Below are 23,079 nucleotides of genomic sequence, written 5' to 3'. Positions count from 1 at the left end.
AATTAAAAATGGAAAGTCCCTTATAAAAATAATATGTCTTAAATGAATATTCAAATATCCGTTATCTTCTCTCATCAATATTCTAGCAAACATATTATTGTTGATTTATGAATTTCCATCGGGAAATTACTACGTTTCAATTAAAATGTCAGTCATATTTTTATCTGTTATGTCATTCGATCAAAAGTTACGATAACTCTCTCTCTATAAATCCACAGTTTACAAGTGTATGTAATCAGTAGTAAAATGTTCTCTCTTCAAACCAAGAAATTAATTTTCTGACTGCAAGTTTGATTTGTGGAAACGGCAGTTTTACTTGTTATACTATTTTGCGTTTCATGTCGATGAAAGAAAAGATGGGTTGATGAACTTTTATTGATATTATTATATCTGAATTCCAAATTAAAACAAGTTATCCAATTGATTCAAATTATCGTATCAGTTATTATGCAATCATACTTACTATAGAAATACAAATCCATTTGATGTAAGAAAAAATAGCTTGAATTCAGTAAATCTTCTTTCTGATTCAATTTGCAAACGTTAAAGGGAATTTTATATTGTTTTGAAAAATACATACAAGTTATATGTCATTGTCATGTCTGGTATATTCAAGTTCCGAATTTCGGATGGACTTTTTATTTTTGTATCTTTTTTTATTATTTTAAAACATGTTGTCTGTTTTAATTTTGGCTTTTGAACATAATATATTTGAAACAAACATGAAATGTAAATCTTGTTTCTGATATACTTTTTTCTCAGTTTGAGCTGCAAACTATTTTTCAATTGATATGTTGTTGCAATAGTATTAAATTAGTAACTGTAATTTCATCACCAATCGACACCTCCTCATCTTGAATTCTGCAGATGCTATCCCTTTTAGTGTTGAGTAATCGATTTTCTTTGTCTGGAAAGTCGCATCTTTCTTTCCTGCAATATAACCTTTTGAACCATTTTACTACGTATATTCTCATTTAGCTGTATTTGGCACAACTTTTTGAAATTTTGCATCCTCAATGCTCTTCAACTTCGTACATGTTTGGCTTTTAAAAAGATTTTAATATGAGTGTCACTAATGAGTCTTATGAAGACGAAACGCGCGTCTGGCGTACTAAATTATAATTCTGGTACCTTTGATAACTATTTACTTCATATAAAATGAACACTCAACGACAAACTGAGGATTTATTTGGTTTTCTTATTTGATAAACTCTGCTTTTCCAGTTGTGTATGTTCTGTTCTTGTTTATTACTTACCGTTAATGCTTAAACCTGGTGAAATGAATAACAAGTAAATCTGCCATTTCAACAAATCAAGCTTGCAGTTTTCTCGTTATTTGAATTTTCTTAGTTAATGATAAAAGATGTTGTACTAGAACCTATTTACCAAAACATATATCAACACAAATTTCCCTAAAGTAAGAAATCAATAAGATATAACAATAAACAATCACTAACGAGGTTACGTATGTTTAAATATGCACTTGGTTCTGGCGGGTCTTCTTTCTTTTTCTACATAGAATTTGAACAGAACAAATAATAGGATAGACGTATATAATCTAAGATCTAGATTACCCTAAGTCTTCAAGGAATTCAACAATAACAGATATCTAAACAATATGCCTATAATGTTCACGTACACAATAATGTTTACTTGATTAAATTTCAACCACAGCATACTGCATCTATGAGGGGTTTTCTACAGTTCATCACAAATGACGTAAAACAATCTATTCTGGCTCCGCTTGATCAGCGTACATAATATGAAATATTTTGTAAACTTAAATATATGAGGGGTAAAGCTGCCACATTTATTTAAACAATCAAAATTTTGAATTTATAATGTATTTTGTCTGTAAAGTGCAATGGCTACTAAGATATTCTGTTAATCTTATTTTACAGAATATATCTAATGCCAGATGAGCGCAGATACCTTCAGTCCAAATTTAAGAAGAAAACAAACAACCCCAAATTTGAGGAGAGTTATGTCTTTCAGGTAAGAATTACGTTGATAAAAGTAAAAATGTGTCTGTTGAAAATGTTTGAAATTTATTGAATTATGCATGTGATTTAGTAACACATACTTGAAAACAATTAGTAAGAAAAAGCCATAAAAGATTTTCATCTGTGAAACGTTTTATTTGTAGGTTTCCCACAGAACACTTCAGGATAGAGTATTAAAATTTACAGTATACGACGTTGATCGTCATAAACGGCATAATGTGATTGGTCACGCACTTTATCAACTCAAAGATTTTGATGGTGAAAGTAATGAAAGACTTGTTGTATGGCGAGATTTGGAAAAAGAGGTTACCGAAGTAAGTTAATACAATGATAAGGAGGGGAAATAAACAATTTGTCATATATCTAATCAAAATCAAATAAAGGCAACAATAGTATACCGCTGCTCGAAGGTTCAATCCACCATTTTCTACATTTGAAAATGTCTGTACCAAGTCAGGAATATGACAGTTGTTATCCATTCGTCTGATGTGTTTCAGCTTTTGATTTTGTCGTTTAAATATGGACTTCCCGTTTTGAATTTTACTCGGACTTCAGTATTTTTGTGATATTTCTTTTTAATGACATATATTTTCGTACATGTAAGAATCGCACTGATTGTCCTTTTCCGTGATGCTTGATAGTTACTCATGGAATTTTATTTCACAATAACAATTCTCTTGAAAGGGAACCGAACAGCATTATAGTTCAACACACTATAGATCTTAAAGTATTATTAAAAACTAATCATAGATCTACACGTCACTGCTTGGAAATAGGAGAACGAAATTATAAACCACTTTCTAGATGAACTAAATTAGTTAAGATATAGAAGTCGACAAGAGGTCGTTGTATTTCCAATAACTTATATGTAAAGATACCCACATCTACGATAACAAATATATGCAATGTAAACAGCTGCTACAAACTTCGGTGCTGTTTTTTTTTTTTTTTTTTTTTTTTTTTTTGTAAAAAAAAACATCATCTGCTACTTATGTAATTGAATGAAATTACATTGGATTTTGAATGTATTTGATATTATAGTCTTAGATACATGATTTGTTAATAGTAGTTGTTGGCTTTGAAATAACTGTGTACTGATCTGATGAGTTAAGCGCTTTTCATCTGCTTTTTATAAAAGAGGGACGAAAGATACCAAAATGCAGTCAAACTCATAATCTAAAACAAACTGACAACGCCATGGCTAAAAATGAAAAAGACAAATAGACAAACAATAGTACTCATGACACAACATAGAAAACCAAAGAATAAACAACACGAACCCTATAAGTTATTCATATGTCGACATGTTCTGTATGTGCATGCCCTAATATAGGAGCCTGTTATTCGTTGGTGCGTAATGTAGTCATATTTGTTTAAGTTCATTATTTTGTACATTTATCAGGCCATTTCTCGCTTCAATTGTTTTACAATTGTCGTAACGGTTCGTTTTATAGCTGAATACGCGGTAAAGAATTGTTCATTTTTGAAGGGCAAACGGTGATATTTAGATTATATGTCACTTGGTCTCAGTTCGAGAGTTGTGTCATTGGAAATCATATATCATCTTCTTATTTAAAATTGAGAAAGGAAATGGGGTGTAAGCTTTCAAAATATATTCAGAAACTTTGATTTAAAATACACGATATAAGGCCCGAGAACACAAATATTTCGTAGTGCACTTGTGCATTTCTTTAAGACAATAAATTCAAATTAAAAAAAATCGCACCTGCTCTTTCTCGAAAAGATTTTTACAGTGTAGTGTACTACTAGTGAGACAAATAATATCAAAACTATAGAAACTTCTCCCAGTTCTAACTCAAAATATTGACAATTCTGTGTTAAGGGGGTGTAAAATTCAGATTGACAGCTTCAGACGTGATAAAATTTTACCTTTTGGAACTGGACCAAATCACTACTTAACATAAAGATTCAGCACCCAAATTTTTTAAACATTTAATTACATCCCCCTACTTAATATTTCATGCATTTAATATCAAGAAATAACTTGGGAAAGTGTATCAAATAAAACATGCAAGTTATAGACTGTTTACACTAGGGACTATATTCGTAGACAACGAAAACCAAAGGACGATAACTGTGTCCTTGGACCAATATAGTGTTTAAAGGGGCATAAGCTGCGAAATACAAAAAAAGCAAATGTTGTTTTTTTTTTTTTTGCTCAATTATTAATAAAATTAATACTGAAATAATAATTCGATTTTAGCATCCAGTATGCTTCAATTTTCTCAAAACAAGCTTAAAAAACATTGATAATGAATTATTCCCTTGTAAGTGAATAATTCGACCTTCTTAAATCCGTATTCAACTGAACCTCAATTTAACCCCTTAACTTGAGATGAATACCACATGAATTGTATGTGTAAAGTTATTTAAAGGAAATGAATGTCAACATTGAAAGTGACACAAAGTTAAATCATTTGATTGACTGATTTGATCTATAAAAAATCAATTCTATACAGGTAAAAATGATGATAAACATTTATGTTTCATCTAGAATAATCCGACAGCACGAGTTTTCTTCATCTATTTATATCTATGTTTATGTTTACATAGATTATATTGTCATCGGATGACTTTAGAGGTCAACTCGATAATTAATTAGATTGCGTCTAGAGTAAAATACACATGAAGCTACGTATTTTCATGCCCGTGCTCTGTATATTGTTTATTTTAGACTTAAAATAGGTTAGATAAATGTAAATCAAATATGAGAATTTGATAAAATCGGTGAACATGATTTTAATAGCCAGTGTGTCTTTACGAATATATAAACTTCCATCAAGTTCAAATCACATTTATTTTACTGGTTATGGATAAAGTATTGACGGACGACCTGCAAAATTGGAGATATTTAGACATTTTTCAAAGAGCTATGGAATATGTTAGCCTTTTCTGTTTTTTATGCACACTATAACATTTTTCTAGGGGAAAAAACGTAAGTGTATTTTATTACTTTCATGTTTTTTTATAAATTTTATATTTTTAAGTTTCTGTATTTTGTAAATTCCTCATGTATCAAATTTTGGGAAAACATTTATCATAATATATAGAAAATCACTCCTTGCTAAAGAAAACGCAAATTTAAATGTTAACAGTGGATAAAATACGGTGATTCCCTGCTTCCTTTAAAAAATTAAAATACATTAGCAAAATTGCATTACATGAAATTATTACGAAGATTGCACGATTACTTGAAATATAATACAAGATAATACTATTTATGTTTAAATATTGACAAGAAGTATTTTCAATTATCTTCTCAGTTATCAGCGGAAGCGAGCAAAATATCAATATGTCAGACAATGATCAGAAATGGTAAAATACACAACCCTGATATTCCCAACTGTACGCTGAAGTGGAGAATACATATTTACCCACAATGTAGGTTTGGAATGAAATTGTAAACGAAAGTTAAACAAACAGTCAGTTTTAATTCTTATAAGTGCAGATCCTTAAACGTACATGTGCCCTATAAAGATGGCCGGCCATGACTATGTTAATTGTATCGTATTTCACAGTTTTTAAAGGTTAATAAAAATCAAAAATGTTTCCTTTTTAACGAAATTAAATAAACTTCTAATGTTAATTTCATTAAGCATGCAATCAGCATAAACCGACTTGTCAAGATACCTGAAGTCAAAGTATGTCCTACTTTTCTGATTCCGTGTAAATTGATATCAGCTTCCACTCATGTATGCCAAACATTTTATAGGAGCCATAAACCCGTTATATGTCTGTAATAACGAGATTTCACTGCGTAACTACAAGCCTTAAATTGACTTATGGAAACATTTGACAGCTGTGTCAATCCAATATTACATTTGCAATGTTCTCGTAATAGCAATCACTTCCAAGATTGATCAAGTTATGTGAGGCATACATCTAACCAGTGCAGCTAGAACGTGCAGTTATAAAATAAAACAACAGATGACATAAAACGTGAGAAAAACCCGCATATCCTTGACTTCATCGATGAAATTAAAATGATATAATTCTGAATACTATCTCTTGTTAACATGTGAAGATTGAAAGAATTAATATGATTATTGTAACATGCCTTTTCAAAAGGAAGTTTTCAAAAATTGCCGTTTCTCTTAATTTATATGTGATGTAAGAAAGACTCTTTTTATGAAATCAACTAATCTGTTCATTCTGAAAATGTTAAAAATACATTTAAGCCTTTCATGATATGATTTTCACTTTGCCAGCCGAAACGAAATACATTATAATTTTTTTTTTTCAATTGAATCAGTGTTCCAAATTTCAAACTAATGAACTATTAGGAGTAAACCGGCTTTGATTTTTTATAATACCACGTATTATTATAAAATCTAAGATGTATAATTAGGTAATATGTGTCTTTTGTAGATTGCTGTGACGTGGCTTTGTGTAATTTTTAAGGCCGTACGGTGACCTATAATGCTTACTCCTACGTCATCTTAGTCTCCGATAAAAATTGTCTCATTCGTATTCATACCAATTCTTCTTGTTTTTAAATAATAAGTTTTGTTTCAGGTAAATTGTCGATGAAGAACCAAGTTTTTACATTTCCAAAACATGTTTATGAAAATGTTTTTAAAGATTAGCTATTCTCAATTGATTAAGAAAAAAATCTATTTGCGAACTGGTCATTTCAGTTTGTAAACCACTTTTGTAATGACTCCGTCTCAGTAATAAAAGTTGAAAACGTTATTTATATTGATATTACCAAAAAGGACATCAAATCGAACTTTGTCGAGGGGCACGATGCGGATATATGTGATTTTGACTTTTTTCGTATTTCGAACATTAACTCAGTCAATTTTGCGACACATGTTTTTATAATGATACAAAAGATACAACGAGTTTTGTAAAGGGGAAATTTGTGTTGGTACCGATGAATTATAAGAATGAACTTGCTGAATATTCTTGAAATTTTGCATAATTGTACGAAAATGTTAAAAGCTGTTTTTTGTTTGCTCTTATCAAAAACATAAACTTGTATCAAGACCGTTCAATGACAGATGTCTTTCTGTTGGCTCAGTGCTAAGAGAAAAGATTTAAACCTGATGAATAGTTCTCATAGTAATCAACATGGCAATACATTCTGTATTAATATTCTTATACCAATTTTTCAGTCAGTATTTGACATACGAAATCTTAAGATATTTCAATGCATAAATTCATAAATCTTCCGTTCCCTTGTACAAAATATATACGATAACCATTTGTTTAACGTAATATCGATACCTGATTCAATAACTAGATATTCTTTGTAACGCTTGCCTTCTAATTGTATAGTCTTTGTGCGTGACTAGAACGTATATTGGCAAAATAACTACCAGACACTCTCATTGCAGACTTAGTCAATTGTGTTCAATTCTGTCATGAAATCAGTATGCAACATGTCATATTTAGAGTATGAAAGACAACACTAATTGATGAAACACCGACAGAATTCTCAGAGATTCCATAGCTATTCGTGTCTTGTCGCCATTTGTCCTTGTAATTTTCTGCTTTATATCTATTAAAGATGCATGTTTATTGAAACTGGTCTGACCAATTTCTTCTGAATTTATAAATACTACAAGGGTTTTTTTCAAACAGTTTTCCTGTCTATGATTTACTTTCATAATTCATGATAAACAGGGTGATACGTTATGTAACTTTTTATTGACTCTAATGTGTATCATTAAGACGCTTATGCATTTAGGTTAATCGACACTCAGCATACCTTTAACTATCATTAGACCTATCTGTGGACACTTGTTTTTCATTTTAATATCAGCATACGAAATCAGGAGTATATAGGGTATAGGACTGGTTCGTCATTGGTTTCGGGTTAATATCAGCTGTAAGTGAGTTTAGTATAACTTATATGGGCTTTCTCGTCAAAAAAGTGTTGTAAGCTCTATTCGATGGTTCATTTGTAATGGGGAAAAATATATAGAGTTATTGTACGTAGGTCTGCTATTAATATGGAATGCATTAATGCAGAGTATTAAACTAAAATTGCAAAACAAAATCGTAAAACCGAGTTTGATTTAACGTTTTCTCTAACAGTCGACCATGAATTTTCTCAGAATTTTTGTGATTTTATTTTTTATACATGTTATATATCGATAATGTAAAAAAAAAAAGAGTACTGCAATTAAAAAACCTCTGACAATCTTTCAGAAGGCAATTGAAGATTAAGATATGTTGCATTTAAAACGATTGTCCATCTTTTAGAATAGACGTATTAATTAACGTTAACTACATCATTATCGTCAATCCAATTATGCTTGCGGTCTAGACAGGAAAGGTTGCGTGCATTATCAGATCTAGAAATAGATATCATATTTTTCTTAAAGAATGGTTGGCACAATGTTTATTTTGATTACATTTTGGGCAACAGCATTCACTGTTGATTAATTTCTTTAAATGACGATTTGTTCTTCTAAACTGTGTTTTCACATATATGAATAAAGATAAGTTGCTAAGGCGCATTTTGTAGACATATGACTTCTGTCTCATTTGAATTTTTACTTCAGATTCACATCATTGTATTTATATCAATTTTTATATTTACAATAATATAATAACACATAACGATTGCAACGACGTACTTCGATATTGTTTGTGAGTACATGTAGTCCGAGGATCCGAACGATATTTAATCTTTTCAACAACCGACAAATGAAAATATGGTCCATGTATTTCATTTGTCCAGGCGTAATAAATTGCTATAATGCAACAATTCAAAAATGTAACACACGTTTTTGAAAATTAAAATCACAAAAATTCTGAACTCCGAGGAAGCTCAAAATTGAAAGTCTTTGATCAAATGCCAAAATCACCATCTCACATACATCAAACGACTTGATAATCATTGTCATATTCCTGACACGGAACAGGCATTTCATTGTATGACAGTCGAAAAATTCCATTATATTGACAAAGATGTGTGAACAAAACAAACAGATATGAAAGGTAAAAATGTCTGGGAGTATATCAATGGGACCCAATCAGAAAAGTAAATGGAATGAACATCATCAATAGTTCTGAATGTGAAATTAAATGACTTGGATTCTTCTATCTTTTTCTTTTAACAGTTGTCACAAACAAGTAAGATGTTTTATTTTTCATTACAGAGTGCCACAGACAAAGGAGAATTATTCGTCTCATTGAGTTACAATAATAGTTTAGAAAGGCTCACTGTTGGTATATATGAAGGAAAAGGGTTTAACACAGATACACCATGTGGTAGGTTAATGCTATCTAAAATATGCAAAAAAAACATCATCAATGCATCAGTGGCGTAAAAATCATCATGTATGTAGGAGAACTGAATGTTGGTAAAAATAGAACGTTGTACTTTAGTAGTGGTGAAAATGTTTTAACATGAAGGGCCAATGTATAAACACATCTTTAAAAGATAAAGAACAAAGATTGACCAGGGAATTGACATTCAACATCATGTACAAGGGAAATATTACGAATAACGCTTTTAATGTAGAGAAAAATTCACTACACTAGATAAAGAATAAGAAGAAATGTGGTATGTTTTCCACATTTCAAATTGAATGGACGAAAGCAATTACACGCAACCACATGGCCTTCAACAATGAGACAAATTCCATACCGTATTGTCGGCTATACAAGACATGAAAATGAAACAATTCAATTCAGGAAACTAACAGCTTATATTATATCTTAAAACAAAACAATATACGAAAAACATATCTGACACTTATGAAAAAACATTAAAACCATTGAACTACAGACTCCTGACTGGGGAAAGGTTTATGAGGAATGTGGCGGGAAATTGGTTTTGAACGCACCAACCCTCTCTTACCTGGGACATAGATGTAACATAGTTCAACATAAGAGCAAACTATAAAAATCTGTTGAGTAGGGCTTAATCCATAATATCGATGAAAAGTAACCAAAAAAACATTTATTAAAAACACACACCGGACGTTCCAAAGTATTTATACAATCACAACACAAAAGACAAAGTACAGGTCTAAGGGTACTCATAGTTGTTGACACCTAGTCCAAAGACAATTACAACTAATAGAAAAATTCCCTTATCTATGACATAAATAAACAGCTTAAAGCCCAGTAAGCAAATCTAATGAAAGACTTCCATCTTTTCATTTTATCACGCAATAAAGGACATAAGGGTTAACTGATCATCCTTCCAGCTATATGACCTTAACTTTTTATCATTAATACATCTTTGAAGCAATACGATATTTGTTATGTTGAAAAAGTTGCAACGATCAAATGATTTGATATGTACGTCTAGACAACGTCAATAGAATTACAAAAAAAAAAATCCAGTCACAAAAGATTTGTTTAAGTATCATCATGGACATGATCTTTGAATTTATTTCAATAAATACGTTCAGTTAAGACAGATTTACTTACTTTTAGCGAATATTCGCATTAATAATTAGCTTTAAAGAAAGATAGAGAATATCATTTAAAAGGATATTTTCTACTTTTATGCGTTATTTCCCTGTTTGTTGATGCATATAATGAAATTAAGATGACGAGAAATATGAAGGTTTATTTTATAACCAGTTTAATATGATTGTTCTCTACATATAATGGATACTATTCAAAGGGAACAATACAAGACCTAGTTTCCTTTCACAATCAAGATTTTTTTTTAAATCGGTAACGTTACTGATAAGATAACTTTTCTCTACTCCGATGAAAAACTTAGGTTGTATTTATTATTCTCAACCTTTACCTCAGATATTTATCTATTATACGTATTTACATCTTGAGGCGGTTCATGCATTTCCCACTAACACATTTAGTTGCCATTGTTCTGAAAGGTGCGCGTCGGGTTTTATTGGATATAAACATTGCTAAGTTGCCTCATACGCCATTAGTTAAAGTTTGCTGGGAAATGGAAATTTGACAATTGGAAAGTTGAAATCGTCATGTTTGTTAAACGTTCTAAATTGAAGTCATAAAAATGTAAAAAAAAGAATTAAGATGTAAAGCTGACCTTATAGATTCGGTATAATACTTAAAGGTTCACGGTGGGATACAATATATGAGATTCAATTCATCAGAAAAATGCGGATTATTGAATGACAATATATCTGTAAGAGATTTAGGAACTTATCAAGATGCTCTTTTTTGTCATATGGAAATTGAACAGTCAAAATTCATCAATTTGAAAGTCAACAAGTCTAAATACTTTCAACTTTGTAAATTGTCTAGTACCTTTTTAATATCTGGATTTATATGGTAAAACTGCAGAGAAAAACTCATTCCAATCTTTCCTCGACACAGTTTATGAAGTTTGATGAAGATGAGTTTGTGATTTGGTCCAGGACTAGACAACATTTTTAACCCTGTCCGGATGTTTCGTCTGAGTAATCCATAAACATTTATTGCTTTGACTGTATGAACTTTTTATTGAATTGCTTTTACTTTCCCATATATTTATTTCTTTTGACGGGAAAGGACAAACGTCGTTGATTAAACTCTATGTGTGGATTAATGACTTGTACATGACATGGTAAAAACACATTCGTCATTTGTAGATTTTGTTACATAAGACATGATGGCCTATAAAATGCTCCATGTAATCACATATTTTCTGATAGGATTGATTTTCTTTCAAACTGAGTAAGATCAATCAGTACGAAAGATCATCAAATACTGTTACTAACTGTTTGTGTAGTTATATCATAGAAACCAATCATATGCAGTTCATCTAATGCTATGGTTTAAAACTTTAATTGTTTGTGTTGTTTACGGCCTTGATATATCATATATTGAAACAATATTGAAATGAAGTAGATAAGGTAATCAAAGTTGAAAGAACCTAGTATTAAATTAATTGCTTTTGTGAAACCATTCCATTAGAAGACAAGTCAACTATTTCCAAATATCATGTATCTCGTTGTTTTGTACATTTTGAGTTCCTGAAAATAATTTCAAAGTTTTGGATTAAACAAAATAACATTTTACCACAGTTATACAGTAACAAATAAGTATCACTATGCTAGTTATTTCAAATGAAATTAACAGCAATTATTGTGATTCTATGTCGTTTGTAATACATCATGTGTTACATAAGGAAGCCCTACATTTTGCCACTGTGCAATGTATCAACTAAAAGAAAGAATGGAAACCCGAAGGATGAACAATTAATTTTTCGTTTTATAAATTTCAGATTCGTATGTTAAAATTTGCTTGTTGGTGCAAAACAAAGTGCTGAAGAGTAAGAAAACAGAAGTTGTCAAGAAAACAGACAATCCAAACTTTAGTGAATCGTTTACATTTAAGTTGCCAGTTTCAAATCTAGATTCTGCCAGTATAAACATAACGGCTATGCAACACCAAAGTGGATATAAAGGTAGGTATCATATATATAGAGTCCTCGGTGGTCGTGTCGGTGAACTAGTGTATCACAAGCAGTTAAACACTGAGGTTGTGAGTTCGAATTCTGCACGTGGCAGGGGCACTCGATTACAATCGTAATTGTCTACGATTGTCAGTTTTACTAATGAAGATCGGTGGTTCTCTTCGGCTTCCCCCACCAATAAAAACTTTCCTCTTTGATCTATATACTGAGAATTAGTAGACAGTATTCAAACCCCTATCATAAAAAATGCATTTTTGTTTTTTATTGACATTGAAGCATTACCAGTCTATGATAAATTTGACATTTCTATACCATGCAGAACTTTTTCTTCATTTTATTATTAAATCACTATATACGCAAATAAAGCATTGGTACAAACTATATAGTGTATTTGAAAAAACAGATGGGTCCTTTACACAAAATGAAGGAAGATTGAAATACAATAAGAATGTAATTTGAACATATTTTTACATAGATCAGTAGCTTCCCCTGTAAGCAGCATCCGTCTATCAAGGTAATTACAATAGGAAATACAAGCCCTGGAATATCGTTCCAACTTGAAGAAATATACTCCATATGCAGGAAACAATACAGGGTATCTAATAACATTGAATTATTTATAAGTGTTAACCTCAATACTACAGAAATGTAATGAGTTTAGGTGTGGTGTCTTAATAAAGCTGTATCCATCTGTAATAGTAGTTTATTTTTCTTTTCAGATAAAGTATTTGGACGGGTTATTCTTGGCTCATTTATGTTTGCACGTGGACGTGAACTTGATCACTGGAATGAAATGGTGGCTAACCAAAGAGAACAGACAACGCAATGGCATAGTCTTGTTTGAATATGTATGATGTTTAATATGATTCAAAGACCGAAAAGTTGTGTCAAGTGATTGTACCATAATCAAAAGAATCAATGTATTATGTAATTAAAAGATCAATTGTAATGATAGGTACCACGGCCTGATATTTTACTTATATTATGTAACTCGTACAGTCAATTCAATTCAAAATCTGAAATAATAACACCGCAAACGCTTCAAATTAAGTACATAAGTTAAGTCATTGAAGATATTTTAAAGATGGATCATAGTCAATAGAATATAAACTGATTGTCGAATGTGTTTTTGTTGTTTATATGTATTTGGTATTCTTTAAAGTAAAACATAAATTATTTGCTGCTCAAAAGGCGCTTCTGTAAAATTTTAAAGCTAAGTAGCCAAACATTTTATTATATCTATGAGGGGGAAAATAGGATGAGCTCGCTCGGAGTTTCTATCACAACAATTCAAATGAATCATGCCAATTTGGACATCAAAGATAGTATAATGACTGACCAAACCTACTTTATAACTTAATGAAAAATCACAATGAACTATAACGCAGTGTATCAAACCAACCGAACAAAGCATGGTTCTTTCTAATATTGCTTTCTTCATGTTAACTCAATCAATGGGTAGATTTCACGGAATTTTTGGTCCAAAATATTCTTCAATTTCTGTATTTGTACGTTCCTTTTACTTTTTGAACGTTCTTTTAACTTTTTGATTGGAGGGTCACTGATGAGTCTTTGTTGACGATACGCGCAACTGACGTTCCATATTCTTAGCTTTGTATCTTTGATGATATTGACACACCGTTTTAAACTTAAACAAGAAATTAATGTCATTACTTATGGCTTTGTAATATTGTGGACAAACATGATATTCAGTTTTCTGACTATATTTAAATAAAATTAAGAATGGGAACGTATATGTATATTACACAAATGTATATTACTGAAAGGACATTAATCCCGTTGGTTTAGAAAATTTGATTTGATCAGTTTTCAGAAACTTCACCTACTTGTATCGGTATTTTTATAAAAGTTTTTTTTTCAAATAAGTCAAAATAAGTTGTCTCTATTTAAGTTGTTTCACTTTATAAATGGCAAGTAAAATATTATTGTAAAATGTTAATAAGTTTTCCGAGTTCAAAAAATATACTGGAAAGAGAATTGTATATGCAAACAATTTTATGTTCGAAAAAAGACGACCGTCAACTTTTGGTTATATGTGGCCTTAATTGAATTGATTTTGGAAGGAAAATGATGTCAAAATAATTTGTTACGTGTTTATATGAAAATTGTACATACATAGATACAAATAAATTTTCATCGCAGTGTTTTGGCTTGTTAATTACAATAAAAGTTATGAATATGTTGGGAGCCGGAATAGTGCATTAGAAACATGTATGAACCCTTACGAAAGTCGTCATCTCATATACAATATATATAATACCAATGTAATTATACTAGCAAGGATTTAATAAGAAACAGCAAATCCAAGTATAAAAAAATCCAGAATGAGTCACTTTAGATATGTTCCCAAAAACGAAGTTGGTTATATTACTACTATATCATCACGTATGTCAATTCCATGACTTAAGACAACTTGGTAAACGCTTAAGTTATAATTGGTTTAACTTGTATTTTGGCGGCTTGTTCGATTCAGTGACGTTGAACAATGTTTTTTATGTATTAAACAGCAAATACGATTAAAATAAATGGTATTTGTGAACATTGCTAGAAGTGAACAGTAACAATGTTGTTACACATGCCTGTAACTATGAAGTAATAGAAGTCACTGTCACCTTATTGTTTGTTCATGTAAGAACATGTCAATTCTTTGTTACGTTTCCCGACAACATCTCCATCAATTCATATACATCCATGCATGCAAAAAACTGTTCGTCAAAAAAGGATGACATTTTAAACGATTATGCTGATTTTTGAAGTATTGGAACCTTTTCAGTTATAAATATATAAATTTATGAAATGAGAACAACTTCTCTAGGAATATAAAAATAAAAATTGCAATAACTTTGGCTCAGAGTATGCATATTGTTAAACGAATGCATATATCAATTTTAAAGTTATTTGAATGTAAACGTAACACAATAAAGCATATGATAGCACACATACAGTATACTTACTAAATTTTCTGTTGTAAGGGTTGTTTTCATTTCATAATTCTGTAGTTTTTTAATATGAAATTTCGATGTCATGCTGAGACATTGTTTTTTTCTGATACGCCTTTTGCGAATATTATATACCATAGTTCATTCTGTGATTTTAAAAAGATGTGAGGAAATAGAGGAGCAATCAAAAAACGTGTTTGTAAATGACCGGGTCAAAATAAAAAGGTACGACAGACTAGGTAAAAACTTAAACGAATAGTCGATAAATCACTTCACTGAAAACTAAAGATACCCAAGAAAAGAATCCCATCGAAACCAGGGGAAAAGAATGGATTTGCTGTTTATCTTCTAGGAGTGGCACTAGGGAAAATATTTTCAGTGGCCACACACTAGAAAAGACTCTATGGATTGTGTTCTTTACACATGAAACATCTGAGGTCGTCTGTCCCTTATCTTATAGTGTTTATATATCTCACCGTGTACGATTCGCTCGTGTATGTAACAGAGTATTAGATTTTAGCGAGAGAAATTTATGTATTACTGAAAAATTATTACACCAGGGTTTTCGATATCACAAACTAGTTCAAACATTACTTAATTTTATCATCGGTATAAGGAAATAATTCGTAAATATAACTCAACATGCAGACATCTTATACGTGCAGGTATTTCCCATCCAATCTTTTATGGTAATATTCTTTACAAAGCACAAAAATGTCAGTATTCACCTCAAACGCTTACAAAACCTTTAAACAAACTTAAGAAGGGATATAGTTACGATACTGTTGTCAGGCCATCAAAGTTTGCATATTTTGGCTTTAATATTGATTCACTTATAGGGTCTTTGCATCGGAACCAAACACATTTATTTGAAAAGCAGTTGTAGGCATGACACGGGGTATGTTCTTCTCATATATTTTATGATAGTATGATACTAAACCCCTAACGGGAGGGATTGTGCCTGATATTCATATGATGAAGACATAATCTTTCAATCAGTTTATTTGAGGTCTGGAGCTTGGATGTCAGTTAACTGCCAGTAGTCTGTTGTAATTTATGTATTATTGTCATTTTATTTATTTTCTTTTGTTACATCTTCTTATATCGGACTCGGACTTCCCTTGAACTGAATTTTAATGTGTGTATTGTTGTGTGTTACTTTTCTATTTTGGCTAGAGGTATAGGGGGAGGGTTGAGATATCATACACATGTTTATTTTTTGACATAAATAAGGCCGTTAGTTTTCTCGTTTGAATTGTTTTTCATTGTCTTATGGTTGCCTTTTATAGCTGACTATATGGTATGGGATTTGCTGAAGGCCGTACGGTGACCTATAGTTGTTAATGTCTGTGTCAGTTTGGTCTTTTGTGGGTAGTTGTCTCATTGGCAATCATACCACATCTTCTTTTTTATATTAACCCTGCCGCAATTTTGCGCCTGTCCCAAGTCATGAGCCTCTGGCCTTGTAAGTCTTATTATGATTTTTAATTTTAGTTTCTTGTGTATAATTCGGAGTTTAGTATGACGTCCATTATCACTGTACTAGTATACATATTTTTAAGGGGCCAGCTGAAGGACACCTGCGGGTACGGGAGTTTCTCGCTACATTGAAGACCGATAAGGGGCCTTCGGCTGTTGTCTGCTCTATGGTCTTGTTGTTGTCGCTTTGACACCTTCCCCATTTCCTTTCTCAATTGTATTTGTCAATGAATTCATGAAAAGAAACGCAAGCCTCGGAATATCAAATCAATTGGATTATAATATTTCAAATACAGGTGCTTACTTTCACTGTCAACCTGGACATCGATCAACATATGTGGAGGACCTTATTAACAAGTTAAAAGACACATAATTTGTTACACATAGTCTACGATAACATATTTATGTCAAATTAGGATGCTTATGGTCTCTAAGTCTGTTTTAACCTTAAAATAAATAAGTGTTCTGAAGATTGAGTTTTTTCAAGAAAAGCTTTTTTTTCTGTTTTGACTGGAAATTACATAACAATTACCCTATAACCATATCAGACATTCTCATTCAAACATACATACATTACTTTTTGAATAAGGGACGAACTAATAATATAAAGTTCAGTTATACAAGCAATGTAAACGATGGCTTGAGTTAAAGTTTTTTAATCTGGCTTTGATTAAGTTCGAAAAAAATATAATTGATTAATTTCTATGAGACAACACTTTATATGTATCTATGAATAAAAGATGAGGTGTTTGTATGTTGGGGTTTTCCCTACTTGACAGCTACAGGAAGGTTTTCAAAGATGAGATGCTTAAGTCACATTAAGTGGTCATTTCTGATACAAATTATTTCAAATGAGAGTCACTCAAAATCAATGTATATCATCGATATAATGAAAAAGCAGATTTATATGATCCGGATATTTCAAGAGTGTTTGAAGTGTAAAACTATATGCAGTATCAATCCAATTACTCATAATTCCATTAAAAACTAATGATGGGAGGGTAACTTAATATGTATAAACCAGTCACTACAGTTTTATGGCGCAAAGAATTGTCCTTAAAATAGAAGAACCCCAATTTTATGAATAAAATAAAATACTTTGGAATCTTAAAATCTAACACTTAAAAAACGAAACAGAAGCCAGTAATTTAGTTATTGTCGTGGGCTGCTTTCTAAAAGTTGAATCTGATAACAGCTCATTTCCCAAATTATAAAGATGGAAGGGATTTGTAAAATTGTTACTTGCTTTACGTACAATGACACATATTGCCCGAATATTGCACACATATTACACACAAATTGCACATATATTTAGGACGAAGGAATAAGCAAAGAACGACAGAGTTATGATAATTTTATTGATAAATTGATAGGAATAAACAATCTATGTACAATACGTTACTGTGACTTCATATCGAATTTTATCTTATTCAATATAAAATTGTTAATGCACACTACATGGTTGTTTTGGTAAAACTATTAATGACCAACAACCTTCCACAAAGAGATACTTTCCTAACATTCATTTTTAAGGCAGAATTAAAATTTTGGAAAGGTTGTTACACATGACTATTTATATATTTTGTTAGTACTTTTTTTTTTTTGGTGAAATTTAAATCATTCAATGTCTACGTCGAGCAACAACTCCTCTAATAGTTCGTCATCTGATGATACATTGTTGCTTGTGTTATGTTCTTTGTAAGCTAATATTGACGAATCTTCTTGAATGCTAGTCGGAGTCTGTTTATGTATATAGCATCTGCAATACTGTTCGATTATATTCTTAATATCGGCAGCTTTGGTCCCCTCCTTGTATTTGTTTCCCTTTTCCTCAAACATGTGCCAAAGTTTCGGAATCAAACAAATAAAAAGAGCTGTAATAGCTTGCGTCAGTGTAGACATTTTACTTAGTTCTTTAAATGTGAGAAGAATTGAAATGGACATATATAGAACAATTACAATAAAGGTAAGTTTCAGAAGAGAAAAAAGTATTTCAATTCGTAACGGTCTGTAGTACCGAACAACATACCGAAACAAAGGTTTTGAAATATACATCATGCATCCATTACAACTTATCAATGGAACGGATTGTGATTGATTTCCTTTTTTCATCTGTATGCAGATGTTCTTCACTGTTTCAAAAAGGTGTGTATAAACATCATTTACATGTTGTATGCTTTCTGTGACATATATTAAAACTGTAATCGTGAAAACTAGATAACCGTAAGTAGAGTTCGGATAGGCAATAAGTCCAGCAAAGGTGTACGTACAAATCCGACATAAAAAGATAAAACTCTCAATGAAAAGTAGCGAGAATATGTAAATATCATAGGCAACACATACGGACATCAATACAATTACTAAAATACTGAAAATAAAGTTAGCCGAACCAGTTCTCTGAAAAGTATGCATTTGCTTTACAGTATTATAGTATGCATTTATGATGATAATAAAAAATCCTACTACTGGCAAACCGTACACAAATATTGCTAGCACCCATTCGATAGCGCATATAAACAAATAAATAGGTATCAAAACAGCAGTAAGAACAAGTCTATATAATATTCTTTTTCTCGCCAATACACTGATATAGCCATATATTCTTCTCTTATGAATCTGGAACCCAATATTCCAAAATGACGGATTGATCAGCATGTAAATATTGGCTTTCAAAACTGAATATAGTCGTGTATACCCTGATTGTCTGTGGATATTTAATACCGCTCCCAATTTACCTTTCGTACTTATATCAACAGTTAATAAAGATGTAAACATGCCTGAATGATCGTCTATGCCTTTATCCACAAATTTACTCAGGTCAGATGGAAGACAAATCAAGAAGGCACATGAAATGTAATACATCACAAGTGCTATATACGGACCTCCAAAGCCTGGCAGAAAAATATGCTTACTCAGGGAATATCCAGCAGCCATAGATATCCAATTAAATGGAGCACCAGATTTAGTACTGCTGGTGATGTAATCCTTTAGGAAAATGAAATGCAATACAACTTCTAAAACAACAATCAACGAAGTTGAGAGGACGAAAATATTTTTCAACAGTCTTGAAAAAATCGTTCCCGATGCGTAAACACGGTTAGTAAGACCACTCAAAACGTTACCGAAAGAGAGGGGATTTGAAATTAACCATGTTTCGTTGACAATGTCGTCATTTTTGTTATTCTCCTCGGTGTACTTTAAAAAAAGTAGTGGCAGGAAAAGAAACAGGAGCCAACCTATTACATAAGGGAAATTCCACCATAAACCATTATCAATAACGATTGCATCACTCGTGCAAGAGATCACGTCTTTGCGAGAAGTTTTATTGAATTCATTTCTGCAGCAGCGGTAACCCATACTTTGCTTTGGGCTAATGATGTATTTACTGAACATGTACATGGTATGATCCACGCATATCCTACTTATGTAACAAATATATCCATACCTTAATCCGATATCCTTTTCGTGTTCAAATGACTTGTTGAAAGCTTGTAAAAATGCTGATCCTAAACGCTCTGTAGTATTTCTGTCACCAATTCGCACAGGACAACCTCTTTTTAATTCTAAGTTAAATGTCATAGATATGGTGTATTGATCGAGCATGCCTATTGAATACAATGAAAATTCTTTCATCAAAGATAAATATTGAAATCCACCGTTTTCACCTTTATAAGTCCATATCCATTCAAGTGGAGAAATTGTACAATTAGTGTGATTAACGTTTCTGTTATTCGTTTCCTCTGAAAAATTTAGTCTTATTTTAAGCAAACTGATATGATATTCTTGTGATCGCAGTTTATTTACGAAGTCGTTTATATCCAATGGGTTAATGTTCACGTCACAGTTCTCATTCACATGATCATTTTGTGGATAAACTGTTCCATAATTATCACAGACTACTTCACAAGTCTGCTTTACTAATGTATTGTTTTGTAAACTTCTAATAACATGTCCTCTCAGCAGTAAAGGAATCGTCTCCATAAGGAATAGGGTTACTAAACACGTTATTACATTCATTTTGTTTTTGATAAGAGAAAGTATACAAAAATATATCAAACTCCAAATAAATTAAAAATTGGGAATCCATAAAAAAAGGACAAAATCAAATTTCACGTGATATCCAAATTTGAAATTTTGAAATTATTCAATATGTCTATACTTTGATGATACTTGAAACACGGAAGTAAATCATTATCTTGAATTCATGTAGTGTATTATATTTGACAATTCAATATTTTTAAGCCTCTCCGATCATAATATTTTTAACACAAGGAAGTAGTCTATTCTTTTCATATTATTAAACTTAAGTAAACATAAACGTATGATGATATGTTGTGCTGTAAATGGTGGACTTTAAGACCAGATAAACATCTATCATATTCATTATGGAATTTCCCAGTATTTTTTTACATAGCTTACATTAGTAGCCCAAAAAGATTTTTTAACTATCAATTGAGTACAAATGCGTTTACTTCAAATATGTTGATATTAAATTAATTCATTTTCTGTTGTAAAACTTAAAGAGGAAACCAACGAAACTACAGAAACACCAAAGTGCAAACAGAAAAAAACGACACAGCAACATACAAAGACACGAACTATTACATAACAACTGCCATTTTCCTGACTTTGTACAGGAAATGTTAAAACAAACAAAAAAAAAACGAATTCAGAAAGGGGACTAAATCAAATCAATCGACGAAAAAACCCTCTTATATTATAAACTTGATATAGACATGTTATGCTGAAATGGTCTGTTTAATAGCTTGTTAAACCTCCCAATTGTATGGCAAATTTGGATGAGCAACTGAAACAGACATAATAGGATAATGTGACAATAACTTAGATCCAAAAACAAAATAAAATTTAACAGACATTAATAAAATATTGATCGTAGTTAATAGTAAAATTTATCAATGTCCCAATATATTTGATGGAACATATGGTGTATAGATTATTGTTGATCATCTCTACGAGATTGATTTTCTCGCTCTAGCCGGTACGGATTCTTCATGCTTCACAAAAAATATTTTTGAAAATTTCTTTTGTAGCTGGCATTACATTTATTGTACTCTCTTATAAAATGTATAAGGATTCAACACATGTCTGTTCACATTATCGTTAATAACAAGACAGTGGAGTTGTAATGCAGGAAAACAATTTGTTTTGTTTTTTCAGTACGACGTCTTGCAATGTTTTGTTATGTATTAAGGATAAGATGAATCATTTAAATAACAACAAGGAACATATAGCAACTTAAACTTTACAATTTTCCTATAAATAAAAATTTCGAAACATGACACATGAATATCTTAGTTATATTAACACAAAAATCTAACCGGAAAAGACTCTTTCAGAAAAATTTACAACAATTAGACATATCTTACACATGTCAAGATAGAAATATTTAAAGAATGTGTGACTGTGGCAGGTCTTTAAGGGGCTCAGTACAAGTTTTGTACGACTTTTTTATTGTACATTTTAAATAAAAAGGTACTCCTTCTATCTTAATTTTCATTTTCATATTCATTGAGTCATGAAACGAAATTTGAAAGTAAAATTTCCACTTTTTTAACAGAACGATGACGGGCTGTTTTCTAAACATACCTTAAAATTGAGAATTTGAAATGGGGAATGTGTCAAAGCGACAAAAACCCGACCATAAAACCAACAACAGCAGAAGGTCACCAACAAGCCTTAAATGAAGCAAGAAATTCCCGCAACCGGAGGCGTCCTTCAGCTGGCCCCTTAACAAATATCTACTAGTTCAGTCATAATGAACGCCGTACTAATTTCCAAATTGTAACCAAGAAACTAAAATTAAAATAATACAAGACTAACAACGGCCAGAAGTTCCTGCAAAATGCAGCGGGGTTAAACATATTTTTGAGATCTCAACCCTGCCCCATTTCCTCTAGCTAATGTAGAAAAGTAACGCACATTTTAAATTCAGTTCAAGAAAAGTCACAGTCTGATGTCAGAAGATGTTACCAAAGAAAATAAACAAAATGACAATAATACATAAATAACAACAGACTACTAGCAGTTAACTGACATGCCAGCTCCAGACTTCAATTAAACTGATTGAAAGATTATGATTTCATCATATGAATATCAGGACAATCCTTCCCGTTATGTGTTTAGTATGATACAATCATAACATATATGAAAAGAACATAACCCGTGTCATGCCAACAACTTGTTTTTAAATAAATGTGTTTAGTTCCGAAGCAAAGACCCTATAAGTAAATCAATATTA

The 23,079-nt window shown here is 31.3% G+C and overlaps 1 protein-coding gene across 3 annotated transcripts in view; it reads left to right on the top strand.

Annotated features, from left to right (window-relative positions):
* Nucleotides 1-13,503, top strand: part of LOC134725943 (synaptotagmin-15-like) — a 112,556-nt gene extending 99,053 nt beyond the window's left edge. For all 3 annotated transcript variants that reach the window (XM_063590253.1, XM_063590255.1, XM_063590256.1), the window contains 5 exons: nt 1,902-1,995; nt 2,147-2,317; nt 9,137-9,248; nt 12,190-12,372; nt 13,101-13,503. In XM_063590253.1, the coding sequence (XP_063446323.1) occupies nt 1,902-1,995; nt 2,147-2,317; nt 9,137-9,248; nt 12,190-12,372; nt 13,101-13,225 (685 nt within the window). In that variant the 3' untranslated portion in view covers nt 13,226-13,503. The remainder of the gene's footprint in view (nt 1-1,901; nt 1,996-2,146; nt 2,318-9,136; nt 9,249-12,189; nt 12,373-13,100) is intronic.
* Nucleotides 13,504-23,079: the final 9,576 nt, after the last annotated feature.

The sequence above is a fragment of the Mytilus trossulus genome, chromosome 7, assembly GCF_036588685.1.
Source record: "Mytilus trossulus isolate FHL-02 chromosome 7, PNRI_Mtr1.1.1.hap1, whole genome shotgun sequence".
Lineage (NCBI taxonomy): Eukaryota > Metazoa > Mollusca > Bivalvia > Mytilida > Mytilidae > Mytilus > Mytilus trossulus.
This window is presented reverse-complemented; position numbering and strand designations above follow the sequence as displayed.